The following is a 14,069-nucleotide window of genomic DNA, read 5'->3' as shown; positions in this document are numbered from 1 at the left end:
GCCATTGTCCAACAGAAGCCAGCTCCTCGTCAAGGTAAGGTTTTTAGTTTAGGGATCGCGAGTTAATAATCCTGGGAACTCCAAACCTTTTCAGGGGAAATCTGAGGACGCGACGTGATCAGCAGAACTGCGTCCCTCCTGCTGCGATACGTTTGTCTTCTAGCCGACGGCAGATGTGGGATTGTGCGTTGCATATGTTTGACGATGTGGTGATTGTGATGAATGCCCCTGTGCGTATGCTCACAGGTTTGTAGACCGCCTGCCGCTCTCTTCCGCCGCAAAGTCCGCCACCGGGTGTCCCTGGAGATGGAGCACGCGGTGTCCACGTAGCCTGCCGCGGGAGGTGGGCGCCGGAGGGACTGGAGGGCATCATTTCAACAGGGAACAACATTTTTATTTAATTCAATTTGTAAAGTTCCCTTTGATGTTTAATTGGTTGACTTGTGGATTTTTGTGTCCTTACGAAAGGGGGCAGTTGATTTACAGTTACTTTAACATAGTTGTAGAGCTGTTGCATTGGGAGTGGCTGAGCCAGTCACGTGATGTTCACAAGACTCAATAAAACCCCAGCCAGTTGGGTTCGGGGGAATCCACGATGCGGCAGGTGGTTGTGAGCCTGGTGGATGAACTGGTAATGTCATCATCATAGGCAGTCCCTCGAACGAGGATGACTTGCTTCCACAAGAGCTCACAGATGTTTCAATGAAGGACCCGATGTTCCAGTCCTGAACTCCAGGGGTGGAAGATGCCTGTGCGTGGATTTTTTTAACGCGGGGTGGCCGTTGTACACCAGCCACCACACGGGCTTGACAGAGCTAGGTCTTGGTCCAGTGGCAAGGGTTAACCAGGACGACTGGAGACATGCTCTGCTACATGGACCTAGCGCCCACACATATCGCAGTGTGGGCTGGGCCCGTGCTGCCCCTAGGCCCTCGCCTCTTCTGGGCCCCGTACCCTCATTCGCCGCACCTTCACCCACGATATTCCAGGGCCCGGCGCTCCAGCTCTATATATAGCCCCGGCCTGCGGTGGTGTTCTCACACAGGTCGGGGCGGCCCATGATGGTAATGTGCAGTGTGATTGTTAAGCCTTTTGCTAATGAACCAACCAGTTCTCAATAGCAGTGTGTTGCTAGGAATTCTTAAGCAAAGAACCCACAAAGCAAATACATTGCAGTGATCAGCACTGGGATTTTGCGTTGCAGGTGTTTGATGGAGCAGTGATTGTCCTATCCTTGGCTCCGATGGTGGCATCGACTGTAGCGAACGGACCCAGCAGCCCATGGGACGCCATCAGCCTGATCATCACCCTCCGCATCTGGAAGGTCAAACGTATCATTGACGGTGAGTGGGAGGCGGTAACTTAATGCTCACGGGCCCAATTGGGTCTCGGCGCTGATTGGCTTCTGCGACGTCGCATTCAAAAACAAAAGGACGAACTTGCATTTATATAGCGCCTGTCACGACCTCGGGATGTATATGCCGTATCAATTGCTAGATGAACGAAGACCAAGGTCCATCTATGGGTCTTCTCATCATCATCATCATCATCATCATCATCATCATCGGCAGCCCCTCGGAATCGAGGAAGACTTGCTTCCACTCTTAAAATGAGTCCTTAGGTAGCTGAACAGTCCAATACGAGAGACACAGTCCCTGTCACAGGTGGGACAGACAGTCACTGAGGGTAAGGGTGGGTGGGACTGGTTTGTCTTTCCGCTGCCTGCGCTTGGTTTCTGCACGCTCTCGGCGACGAGACTCTAGGTGCTCAGCACCCTCCCGGATGCACTTCCTCCACTTAGGGCGATCTTTGGCCAGGGACTCCCAGGTGTCGGTGGGGACGTTGCACTTTATCAGGGATGCTTTGAGGGTGTCTCTACATTTGTCTTCTACATTCCTGGTAGTCATACGACACAACGATGATGGAGCTGTTGACCAATCACAGTGATCAATCTCTATCGATGAATGTACAACAGACCCAGACACGAGGTGAGGAAAACTCCCAGTGGGGGAGAGCTTTGGGACCCAGAGGTCTAAGGTCACCTGTTCCTCCCGAACCACAGTACACTTCCCACAGGTCATAAGGACATAAGAATTAGGAGCAGGAGCAGGCCATTCAGCCCCTCGAAACTGCTCCGCCATTCAATAAGATCATGGCTGATCTTCTACCTCAATCCCCATATTCCTTGATGCCCTTAATATCCAAAAATCTATCGATCTCTGCCTTGAACATACTCAAAGACTGAGCCTCCACTGCCCTCTGGGGTAGAGAATTCCAAAGGTTCACCACTCTCTGAGTGAAGAAATTTCTTAAAATACTCATATACCGGCTCCCAAAATGTTATTTTCTGAAGAAAATCTATCTAATGTCAGGGATGATGACAGAAAGCTACTTCTTCACACAAAGGGCAGTGAAAATCTGTAACTCTCACAAATTGGTGTTGAGGCTGGGGGAAACTGAGACTGATAGGTTTTTGTTAGCCCCGGGTATTAAGGGTTAGGGAAACAAGGAGGGTAAATGGAGTTAAGACACAGATCAGCAGTGAACATAACAACACAAGAACATAAGAATTAGGAGCAGGAGTCGGCCATTCGGCCCCTCGAGCCTGCTCCGCCATTCAATGAGATCATGGCTGATCTGATCGTGGCATGAACTCCACTTCCCTGCCCGTTCCCCATAACCCTTATCATTCAGAAATCTGTCTATCTCCACCTTAAATATATTCAATGACCCCGCCTCCACAGCTCTCTGGAGCAGAGAATTCCACAGATTTACGACCATCAGAGAGAAGAAATTCCTCCTCATCTCAGTTCTAAATGGGCGACCCCTTATTCTGAAACTATGTCCCCTAGTTCTAGATTCCCCCACGAGGGGAAACATTCTCTCTGCATCTTCCCTGTCAAGCCCCCTAATCTTATACGTTTCAATAAGATCACCTCTCATTCTTCTAAACTCCAGTGATCTAATTGAATGGTGGAACAGGCTCGAGGGGCTGAATGGCTTCCTCCTGTTCCTGTATGCTGTCAGGTCAGAACAGACTCACGTTCAACCATGATGACCCCTGATGGAATGGAATAGAGCGACATGTTGTCCTGATTGGTTGAAGTGCCGCAGAGAAGCCATGGAAACCGGACTCGCTTTTTGAGTCATCAACAACAACTTGCATTTATATAGTGCCTTTAACGTAGTAAAACATCCCAAGGTGCTTCACAGGAACGTTATCACACAAAATTTAACACCGAGCCACATGAGGAGAAATTAGCGCAGGTGACCGAAAGCTTGGTCAAAGAGGTAGGTTTTAAGGAGTGTCTTCAAGGAGGAGAGAGAGCGAGGTGGCGAGTTTTAGGGAGGGAATTCCAGAGCTTGGGGCTCAGGCAACAGAAGGCACGGCCACCAATGATGGAGCGATTAAAATGGGGGCTGCTCAGGAGGGCAGAATTGGAGCAGCGCAGACATCTCGGGGGGTTGTGGGGCTGGAGGAGATTACAGAGATAGGGAGGAACGGGGGCCATGGAGGGATTGGGACACGAGAATTTTAAAATCGAGGGCTTTTCAGGAGAGCAGCAGTGGGTAAAATCAGCAAGGAGAGAAACCCTGTCCTTGGCTCCAGGCAGCGCACACAAACCTGGCTACAGTCGGCTAACTGAACCGTCGGGCGAAAATGCTAATCTTAGCACAGTTGCTAAAATAGCCTATGACTGTTGCGCTGTGCAAGTTAGGAACTAGTTGTAGAATTAAACAAATTATAGAAAGTGCATTGACAGCACAATAAATTGGGCAGGTATAGAAGTAATGCAGTTCCAATTAAGTGGCAGAATTCCAATGGAAAATCATACAGTTGCCGGTTTCCAGACAGGATAATCAATTCGATAGTAACACACACGGTTCTTAATTTTACATTCTAACGACCCTGTTTTAATCGGATTCCTGCACTAAACATCAGCAATTTACAAGCAGTGCTCGATAATTGGTTAGAGGTAGACCTTATTTTATAATCAGCGGAGATGCTGACTATGGCGTACGTGTGGTCCCAGAGAGCTGGCCTCTCGCCCAGGCAGCGGGCGTTCACGTGGCACTGAGCGTTGGCAGGCTATTTGACCATGATAGGCATCACCGCCAAGCCCAATCCTGTCCTCGTCCAACATCCACACACACACATGTTTCCCGGCAGGGGTGATGGGATAGCAAGGAATCCTGGCTGTCATGGTTTGCTCGTTGCCCAGTGGCACCGTGACCAGCCCCCAGCACAGCCAATACGGCACAGCTGCCCCCCCCCCCCCCCCCGGGGATCAAACCTGCAAACTTCCTGCTCTGTCTGGCACAGTGGGTAGCTCTCTCCCCCTCTAAGGTGAGCATGGGTGTAGGTTCAAGCCCCCACTCCAGGTGCAAGATCTCGGCCTGACACTCCCAGCGCAGTACTGAGGGAGTGTCGCACTGTCGGAGGTGCCGTCTTTCGGATGAGACGTTAAACCGAGGCCCCGTCTGCTCTCTTAGGTGGACACCATGGCATGATTTGAACAAGAGAGGGGGAGTTCTGGCCAACATTCATCCCTCGCTCAACATCACTAAAAAAATCATTATCTGGTCATTATTTCTGTTTGTGGGAGCTTGCTGTGTGCAAATTGGCTGCCGCATCTCCTACGTTACAACAGGCCCCACTCCAGGGACTTGAGCACATCAATCCAGGCTGCCGCTCCCAGTGCAGTGCTGAGGGAGCGCTGCACTGTCGGAGGTGCCTTCTTTCACATGAGACGTCAAACCGAGGCCCCGTCTGCTCTCTCAGGTGAACATAAAAGATCCCAGAGCACTATTTCGTAGAGTTCTCCCCGGTGTCCTGGGCCCAATATTTATCCCTTAATCAACAGAAGAAAAACAGATGATCTGGTCATTGTCACATCGCTGTTTGTGGGAGCTTGCTGTGTGCAAATTGGATGCCGCATTACAACAGTGGCTACCATTCCAAAAGTACTTCATTGGCTGTAAAGCGCTTTGGGACATCCTAAGGTTGTGAAAGGCGCTATATAAATGCAAGTTCTTTCCTTTATGGGAGTTCTTATTTTTGGCTTCTCCGATCGTGGCAGACACAGACAGAATGCCTCATCCTGGATCGAAATATCCCCCGTTAATCCCCTTGATTGCATTAACGCAGATTATGCTGCCTAGCTCATGCAGGCTCGTTTCCCAAACTGTTCATCAGTGGAACCGCTATTTACGTGCACATATCTGCTAATCTGCATTTAGGCCTGTTCATTAGGAGCAAGTGGAATATCATTAACATTTACTCTGCTGTTTATGAGTCGAGCTCAAGGCTTAATCAATTTCGATGACAAATTTAAATTCTATTTTTTTTTAAATGCAACTTACAATTGAACAATCAACCTTTAAGGAGAAGTGCTTTGCGGTGAGGGGTCATGTAGGTGCAGATATTTCAAAGAGAAACAGCCCTTCACTTGCCGGGGCTTCTTAGACATTTTATTTAAGGAACGATATACTTGCATTGGAGGCATTTCAGAGAAGGTTCACTCGGTTGATTCCTGAGATGAAATTGTTGTCTTACGAAGAAAGGTTGAGCAGGTTGGGCCTATACTCATTGGAGTTTCGAAGAATGAGAGGTGATCTTATTGAGACATACAAGATTCTGAAGGGGCTCGACAGGGTAGATGCAGAGAGGATGTTCCCCCTCATGGGGGAATCTAGAACTAGGGGGCATAGTCTCAGAATAAGGGATCGCCCATTTAAAACAGAGATGAGGAGGAATTTCTTCTCTCAGAGGGTCGTGAATCTTTGGAATTCTCTGCCCCCGAGAGCTGTGGAGGCTGGGTCATTGAATATATTCAAAGTGGAGATAGACAGATTTTTGAACAATAAGGGAGTCGAGGGTTATGGGGAGCGGGCGGGGAAGTGGAGCTGAGTCCATGATCAGATCAGCCATGATCTTATTGAATGGCGGAGCAGGCTCGAGGGGCCAAATGGCCGACTCCTGCTCCTATTTCTTATGTTCTTATGTTACCAAACATGGGAACAGGGGAACAGAAGGAGGCCATTCCGTCCCTCGAGCCTGTGCTGCCATTCAGTGATTGTAGTGTATTTGCTTCATGGGTTCATTGCTTAAGAATTCACAGCCACACATTTGCTGTAAAGAACGAGGTGGTTTATTAGCAAAGGTTTAACAATCACACTACCAGTTCATCCACCAGGCTCACAACTGCATACCTCATCGTGGGGAACCTGAGCCCAACTGGCTGGGGTTTTATTGAGCCTTATGGACATCACGTGACTGGCTAAGCCACTCACAGTGCAACTGCTCCACAAGCCAGTGAGCATACTCGCAGATACATACATTACAAATAAGATAGTCGCTGATCTGTATCTTAACTCCATCCAGCCACCGAGGTTCTGTAACCTTTAATACCCTTACCCAACAAAAATCTATCATCTCAGTTTTGACATTTTAATTTGACCCCCAGCCTCAACCTCAACAGCTTTTTTTTTTTGGGGGGGGGTGCGGGGGGGGGAAAGAGTTCCAGATTTCCACTGCCCTTTGAAAAAGAAAAGAAAGTATTGCATTTCTATAGCGCCTTTCACGACCACCAAAAGTCCCAAAGCGCTTTACAGCCAATGAAGTTTTTTTTTTGAGTGTGCTCACTGTTGTAATGTGGGAAACGCGGCAGCCAATTTGTGCACAGCAAGCTCCCACACATAGCAATGTGATAATGACCAGATAATCTGTTTTTTGTTATGTCAACTGAGGGTTAAATATTGGCCCCAGGACACCAGGGATAACTCCCCTGCTCTTCTTCGAAATAGTATAGTGGGATCTTTTACATCCACTTGAGAGAACAGACGGGGCCTCGGTTTAACGTCTCATCCGAAAGACGGCACCTCCGACAGTGCAGCACTCCCTCAGCACTGCACTGGGAGTGTCAGCCTACATTTTTGTGCTCAAGTCCCTGGAGTGGGACTTGAACCCACAACCTTCTGACTCAGAGGCAAGAGACTGCTGCCCACTGAGCCACAGCTGACACAGCTTTGTGTGAAGAAGTGCTTCCTAACATCACTCCTAAATGACCTTGCTCTAATTGTAAGATGATGCCCCCTTCTTGTGGACTCCTCTCTCCAGAGGAAATAGTTTTTCTCCATCTACCCTATCAATCTACCTCCCCGAACATCGACCTGCTCTATCTATCTACCCAAGGGGAGGGGAGGAAGGGGCGAGGGAAACTCCTGGCCCGAGGATTATCCTCCACCTGCTGGCAATCCACGTATCTTTGTTCAGCGGACTGAATAAACCCGAAGCAACGTTACAGACAAAGACCCATTGGGAATGGCTTTGCTGTGAATTGCGTGTCAGATTGCACCAAGACTGGATCTGTCCACAGTGCTGAACTGTGCATCGCACATCCGCTGGAACTGACATTGACAAATGCTGTTGCCAGTCCCGGTAATTGCAACACACACACCAAGCCTAAAAATACCACTCTGGAAGCCTCTCGCTCCAGCCTAGCCCCTCTGCCCTTTGCTGACTTGATTATTCTTTCTTCTGTCTCTCTTCAGTGACGCGCTCTATAAATAGTCGCTGACGTACCAGTGCTCCAGCCTGTACAGCACCCTTTGCTGCATTGGGGACAATGCACAGTGCGAGAGCTGAGCGCCCTGGACATTAAGCAGCGCCCTTTTGTTTGAGGAAGCAGGCGGGTGGGAGAGTGGGGGCGCAGGGAAGGGATAGAATCAAAGCTAGGCCGAGCGAGATCCAGTTCTATTTCCTTGACTGCTGAGTCAGCTGTGGCTCAGAGGGCAGCACTCTCTCTCACCTCTGAGTCAGAAGGTTGTGGGTTCAAGTCCCACTCCCGGAAATTGAGCACAAAAATCCAGGCTGACACTGCAGTGCTGAGGAAGTGCCGCACTGTTGAAGGTGCCGTCTTTCGGATGAGACGTTAAATCGAGATCCCATCTGCCCTGTCAAGTGGAAGGATCCCATGGCACTATTTCGAAGAAGAGCAGGGGAGTTATCCCCTGATGTTCCTGGCCAATATTTATCCCTCTATCAACATCACTAAAAACAGATTATCTGGTCATCGTCACATTGCTGTGTGTGGGAGCTTGCTGTGCGCAAATTGGCTTCCGCGTTTCCCACATTACAACAGTGACTACACTCCAAAAGTACTTTATTGGCTGTAAAGTGCTTTGAGATGTCCTGAGGTTGTGAAAGGTGCTATATAAATGCATGTCTTTTTTTCTTTTTAATGCTGATCAAAATTAATCAGAAACCATCAGAGCAAATGGCTCAGGCTCATCGGCAACGAAAGAAAGAGCTTGCATTTGTATAGCATCTTTTATGGCCTCGGAGCATCCCAGAGTGGCTCACAGCCAATTATTTATTTTGGAGAGCAGTCACTGTTGTAATGTGGGGAAACGCAGCAGCAAATTTGCGCACAGCAAGCTCCCACAAACAAGCAATGTGATAATGACCAGAAGTAAATAAATTAATATGTATTTTCTGTACAGAGTAGACTGTCGAAGTCTAGCTTATATTTTAGAAATTTCAAAATAGTCCATTTAAAAACGGACTTGCTGGTCTAAAGTCAGACGGCAAGGTTCCTGTTGCCTTTGATTTTTTTCACCCTTGAATAAGCAGCTTTGCTACGGTGAAGATTAAATTCGGAAGTTAAAGGGTAAAAGTCAGTGGTCCCATGATAAAGAAAAGAAAGAAGGACTTGCATTTCTATAGCGCCTTTCACAACCACCAATCGTCTGAAAGCGCTTTACAGCCAATGAAGCACTTTTTGAAGTGCAGTCATTGTTGTAATTGGGAAACGCGGCAGCCAATTTGCGCACAGCAAGCTCCCACAAACAGCAATGTGATAATGACCCAGATAATCTGTTTTTTTGTTACCTTGATTGAGGGATAAATATTAGCCCCAGGACCAAAATAGTGCCGTGGGATCTTTTACGTCCAGCTGAGGGAGCAGACGGGGCCTCGGTTTAACGTCTCATCCAGAGTGGACCCAGCGCGTGGGGAGGTGGCGGGGGGGGGGGGGGGGAGGGCTCGGTGGTCGTGAAAGGCGCTATATAAATGTACGTCTTTCTTTTTATAAGCTGCTTAACGTTCTTGTTATACACTCAAACAGTCGGGGATCCGGTGTTAGTGAAGGATCTATGAAGAAGGTGGCTCATCCAACTATATCTGCTTATATTGAATAGAAATATTAATTACTGGATGAGGGAGCCAGTGTTTAACTGCTTAGAACAACAGCTAAGGGTCCTTGTGAGCTTAACTCAATTGCAGCACCTTGCAAAGAAGTTGATCCTGTGAGTTCTTGTGTTGTGGCCCCCTCTGGTGGACGAATGCTCAAATAACAAGTCTGCTGCACACTTTCCCTGGTCTCAGTTCAGCAATTAAATGGCAGGTGTTTCCTGTTCAGTTTTATCCCCTCACTCCACATTTGTGCCGACAATAAGACAAGTGAATGAGGAAAGGGCCCTCAGCCCCCTGAATCCCATTCCTCTAGCCTCCTACCTCGAATCATAGAATCATAGAAACATAGAAACTAGGTGCAGGAGTAGGCCATTCGGCCCTTCGAGCCTGCACCACCATTCAATAAGATTATGGCTGATCATTCACCTCAGTACCCCTTTCCTGCTTTCTCTCCATACCCCTTGAACCCTTTAGCCGTAAGCGCCATATCTAACTCCCTCTTGAATATACCCAATGAACTGGCATCAACAACTCTCTGCGGTGGGGAATTCCACAGGTTAACAACTCTCTGGGTGAAGAAGTTTCTCCTCAACTCAGTCCTAAATGGATTAACCCTTATCCTTAGATTATGTCCCCTGGTTCTGGACTTCCCCAACATCGGGAACATTCTTCCTGCATCTAACCTGTCCAGTCCCGTCAGAATTTTATATGTTTCTATGAGATCCCCTCTCATCCTTCTAAACTCCAGTGAATACAGGCCCAGTCGATCCAGTCTCTCCTCATATGTCAGTCCTGCCATCTCGGGAATCAGTCTGGTGAACCTTCGCTGCACTCCCTCAATAGCAAGAAAGTCCATCCTCAGATTAGGAGACCAAAACTGAACACAATATTCCAGGTGAGGCCTCACTAAGGCCCTGTACAACTGCAGTAAGACCTCCCTGCTCCTATACTCAAATCCGCTAGCTATGAAGGCCAACATACCATTTGCCTTCTTCACCGCCTGCTGTACCTGCATGCCAACTTTCAATAACTGATGTACCATGACACCCAGGTCTCGTTGCACCTCCCCTTTTCCTAATCTGCCACCATTCAGATAATATTCTGCCTTTGTGTTTTTGCCCCCAAAGTGGATAACCTCACATTTATCCACATTATACTGCATCCTCCACGTGTTTGCTCACTCACCTAACCTGTCTAAGTCATCCTGCAGCCTTTTAGCATCCTCCTCACAACTCACACCACCACCCAGCTTAGTGTCAGCTGCAAACTTGGAGATATTACACTCAATTCCCTCATCCAAATCATTAATGTATATTGTAAATAGCTGGGGTCCCAGCACTGAGCCCTGCGGCACCCCACTAGTCACTGCCTGCCATTCTGAAAAGGACCCGTTTATCCCGACTCTCTGCTTCCTGTCTGCCAACCAGTTCTCTATCCACGTCAGTACATTACCCCCAATACCAGGTGCTTTGATTTTGCACACCAATCTCTTGTGTGGGACCTTGTCAAAAGCCTTTTGAAAGTCCAAATACACCACATCCACTGGTTCTCCCTTGTCCACTCTACCATAGAAATTTACAGCACAGAAGGAGGCCATTTCGGCCCATTGTGTCCTCGCCAACCACCAAAGAGCTGTCCGGCCTAGTCCCACTTTCCAGTTCTCGGTCCGTAGCGCTGTAGGTTACAGCACTTCAGGTGCACATCCAAGTACTTATTAAATGTGGTGAGGGTTTCTGCCTCTACCACCCTTTCAGGCAGTGAGTTCCAGACCCCCACCGCCCTCTGGGTGAAGACATTTCCCCCCAATCCCCTCTAAACCTCCTACCAATTACTTTAAATCTATGCCCCCTGGTTGTTGACCCCTCTGCTAAGGGAAATAGGTCCTTCCTATCCACTCTATCTAGGCCCCTCATAATTTTATATACCTCAATAAGGTCTCCCCTCAGCCTCCTCTGTTCCAAAGAAAACAACCCTAGCCTATCCAATCTTTCCTCATCGCTAAAATTCTCCAGTCCAGGCAACATCCTCGTAAATCTCCTCTGTACCCTCTCCAGTGCAATCACATCTTTCCTGTAATGTGGTGACCAGAACTGCATGCAGTACTCTAGCTGTGGCCTAATTAGTGTTTTATACAGTTCAAGCATAACCTCCCTGCTCTTGTATTCTATGCCTCGGCTGACAAAGGCAAGTATTCCATATGCCTTCTTAACCACCTTATCTACCTGGCCAGCTACCTTCAGGGATCTGTGGACCTGCACTCCAAGGTCCCTTTGTTCCTCTACACTTCTCAGTGCCCAACCGTTTAATATGTATTCCCTTGCCTTGTTAGCCCTCCCCAAATGCATTACCTCACACTTCTCTGGATTGAATTCCATTTGCCACTGTTCTGCCCACCTGACCAGTCCATTGATATCTTCCTGCAGTCTGCAGCTTTCTTCTTTATTATCAGCCACACGGCCGATTTTAGTATCATTTGCAAACTTTTTAATCATACGTTCTGCATTCAAGTCTAAATATATACCACAAAAGCAAGGGACCCAGCACTGAGCCACTGGAAACATCCTTCCAGTCACAAAAAATGGGTGTCAACCATTACCCTTTGCTTCCTGCCTCTGAGCCAATTTTGGATCCAACTTGCCAATTTGCCCTGGATCCCATGGGCTTTTACTTTTGTGACCAGTCTGCCATGTGGGACCTGTGCCAGGAGAGTGTCCAGCCAGGTCTGATTGTCCGCAATGGTTCAATGTCCCACCGAGCAGGTCGTTCTGAATATTCTGAGGAACGACTTTCTTCCCAATATCTGCTCCAATTCTAATTAGGTCCTCCGGCCCGACTGTAGGGCTGCAAAACATGTCCACACCCATCACTCTACTACTACCAGGGGCAAATAATCAGGGGATAAGGACTGAGCTTGGTTAAAGGCTATTTTTAAAATTCAATATCAGAGAAACATAGAAAATGAGAGCAGAAGTAGGCCATTCGGCCCTTCGGGCCTGCACCGCCATTCAATATGATCATGGCTGATCCTCTATCTCAACACCATATTCCCGCTTTTTCCCCACACCCCGTGATGCCTTTTGTTTCTAGAAATCTATCTAACTCCCTCTTAAATATATTCAGTGACTTGGTTTCCACAGTCTTCTGTGGTAGAGAATTCCACAGGTTCACCACCCTCTGAGAGAAAAAAATTCTCCTCATCTCGGTCCTAAATTTCCTATCCATATCCTGAGACCGTGGTGACCCCTTGTTCTAGACTTCCCAACCGGGGAAACACCCTCCCCGCATCCAGTCTATCCAACCCCGTCAGAATTTTATACATTTCAATGAGATCCCCTCTCATTCTTCTAAACTCTAGTGAATACAGGCCTAGTCCACCCAATCTCTCCTCATACGACAGTCCTGTCATCCCAGGAATCAGTCTGGTGAACCATCGCTGCACTCTCTCTATGGCAAGTACATCCTTTCTTAGGGATGTGGGAATCGCTGGAGAGCCAGCATTCATTGCCCATTCCTTGAGAAGGTGGTTATGGGCCGCCTTCTCGAACCGCTGCGGTCTGTGTGGTGAAGGTCCTCCCAGACTACTGTTCGTTGGGAGTTCCAGGATTTTGACCCAGCAACCACAAAGGAACAACAGCAACTTACATTTATAGAGCGCTTTTAACCTAACAAAACGTCCCTAGGCGCTTCGCAGGAAAGCTACCAAAAACAAAATTTGACACCGAGCCACAGAAGGAGCTGTAAGGGCAGGTGACCAAAAGCTTGGTCAAGGAGGTAGGTTTTAAGGAGAACATAAGAATTAGGAGCAGGAGTAGGCCATTCGGCCCCTCGAGCCCGCTCCACCATTCAATGAGATCATGGCTGATCTTCGACCTCAACTCCACTTTCATTAGAATTGGAGCAGATGTTGGGAAGAAAGTCTTCCCTCAGAATATTCAGGAGAGGTTTATGTCCAAGCCGGGGTGCGTGTGTGACCTGGAGGGGAACTTGGAGATAGTGCTGTTCCCAATGCATCTGCTGGCCTTGTCCTTCCAGGTGGCGGAGGTGTGAGATGTTGATCAGACACCTCACCCCACTGACCCGATCATCATCATCATAGGCGGTCCCTCGAATCGAGGATGACTTGCTTCCACGTCAAAAAAAGGATGAGTTCACAGGTGTTTCAATGAAGGATCTAAAATTCCAGGTCCGAACTAAATTTTGAAGGGTGGAAGATGCCTGTACGTGGATTTTTTTTAATGTGTGGTGACTGTTGCACACCAGCCACCACACGGACTTGACAGAGTTAGGCCTTGGTCCAGCGGCAAGGATTATCCAAGAGGACTGGAGACCAGCTCTGCTGCGCGGACCTAATGCGCACACACATCGCAGCGTGTATTACCAAAGCTATTTTCTGGACCTGATCACCTTTTATGGAGAAGCCTTGCCCAAGGTCCATAGTGCTGGAGAGCACCAAGATGGAACAGAGTTGGAGGCAAGGCACGATCAAGGAAGAAGTCGGAGGTTTGGATTTGGGCTTGAGCTTCAGAAGGCCGTAGGTTGTAGGCGGAAGGGAAGAATGAGGAAGGTGAGAAATCCAGTTTTGACCTTGATTGGAGATGGCGCAATGAGTCTCAGCCTGTTGCACAGTGAGGATGCAGAGAAGGCAAGAGGTGTCGGATGGTGTATTCGAAAACTTAGGAGAAGTGAATGAGGAGAATTCAAAGAATCAATGACCACAGCAGTAACAAATTCCACCACGGCAACTGGGGAATTTAAATTCAATTCATTAAATAAATCTGGAATTAAAAGCTAGTATCAGTAACGGTGACCAGATTGTTGCAACAACTCATGTGGTTCACTAATGTCCTTTCGGGAAAGAAATCTGCCACCCTTA

The 14,069-nt window shown here is 48.1% G+C and overlaps 1 protein-coding gene across 1 annotated transcript in view; it reads left to right on the top strand.

Moving 5' to 3' along the window:
• Positions 1–14,069, top strand: part of tmem266 (transmembrane protein 266) — a 113,945-nt gene that overhangs the window by 63,296 nt on the left and 36,580 nt on the right. The window contains exon 6 of the mRNA XM_070864116.1: positions 1,205–1,343. Coding sequence (XP_070720217.1) covers positions 1,205–1,343 — 139 coding nt within the window. The remainder of the gene's footprint in view (positions 1–1,204; positions 1,344–14,069) is intronic.

The sequence above is a fragment of the Pristiophorus japonicus genome, chromosome 21 (assembly GCF_044704955.1).
Source record: "Pristiophorus japonicus isolate sPriJap1 chromosome 21, sPriJap1.hap1, whole genome shotgun sequence".
Lineage (NCBI taxonomy): Eukaryota > Metazoa > Chordata > Chondrichthyes > Pristiophoridae > Pristiophorus > Pristiophorus japonicus.
This window is presented reverse-complemented; position numbering and strand designations above follow the sequence as displayed.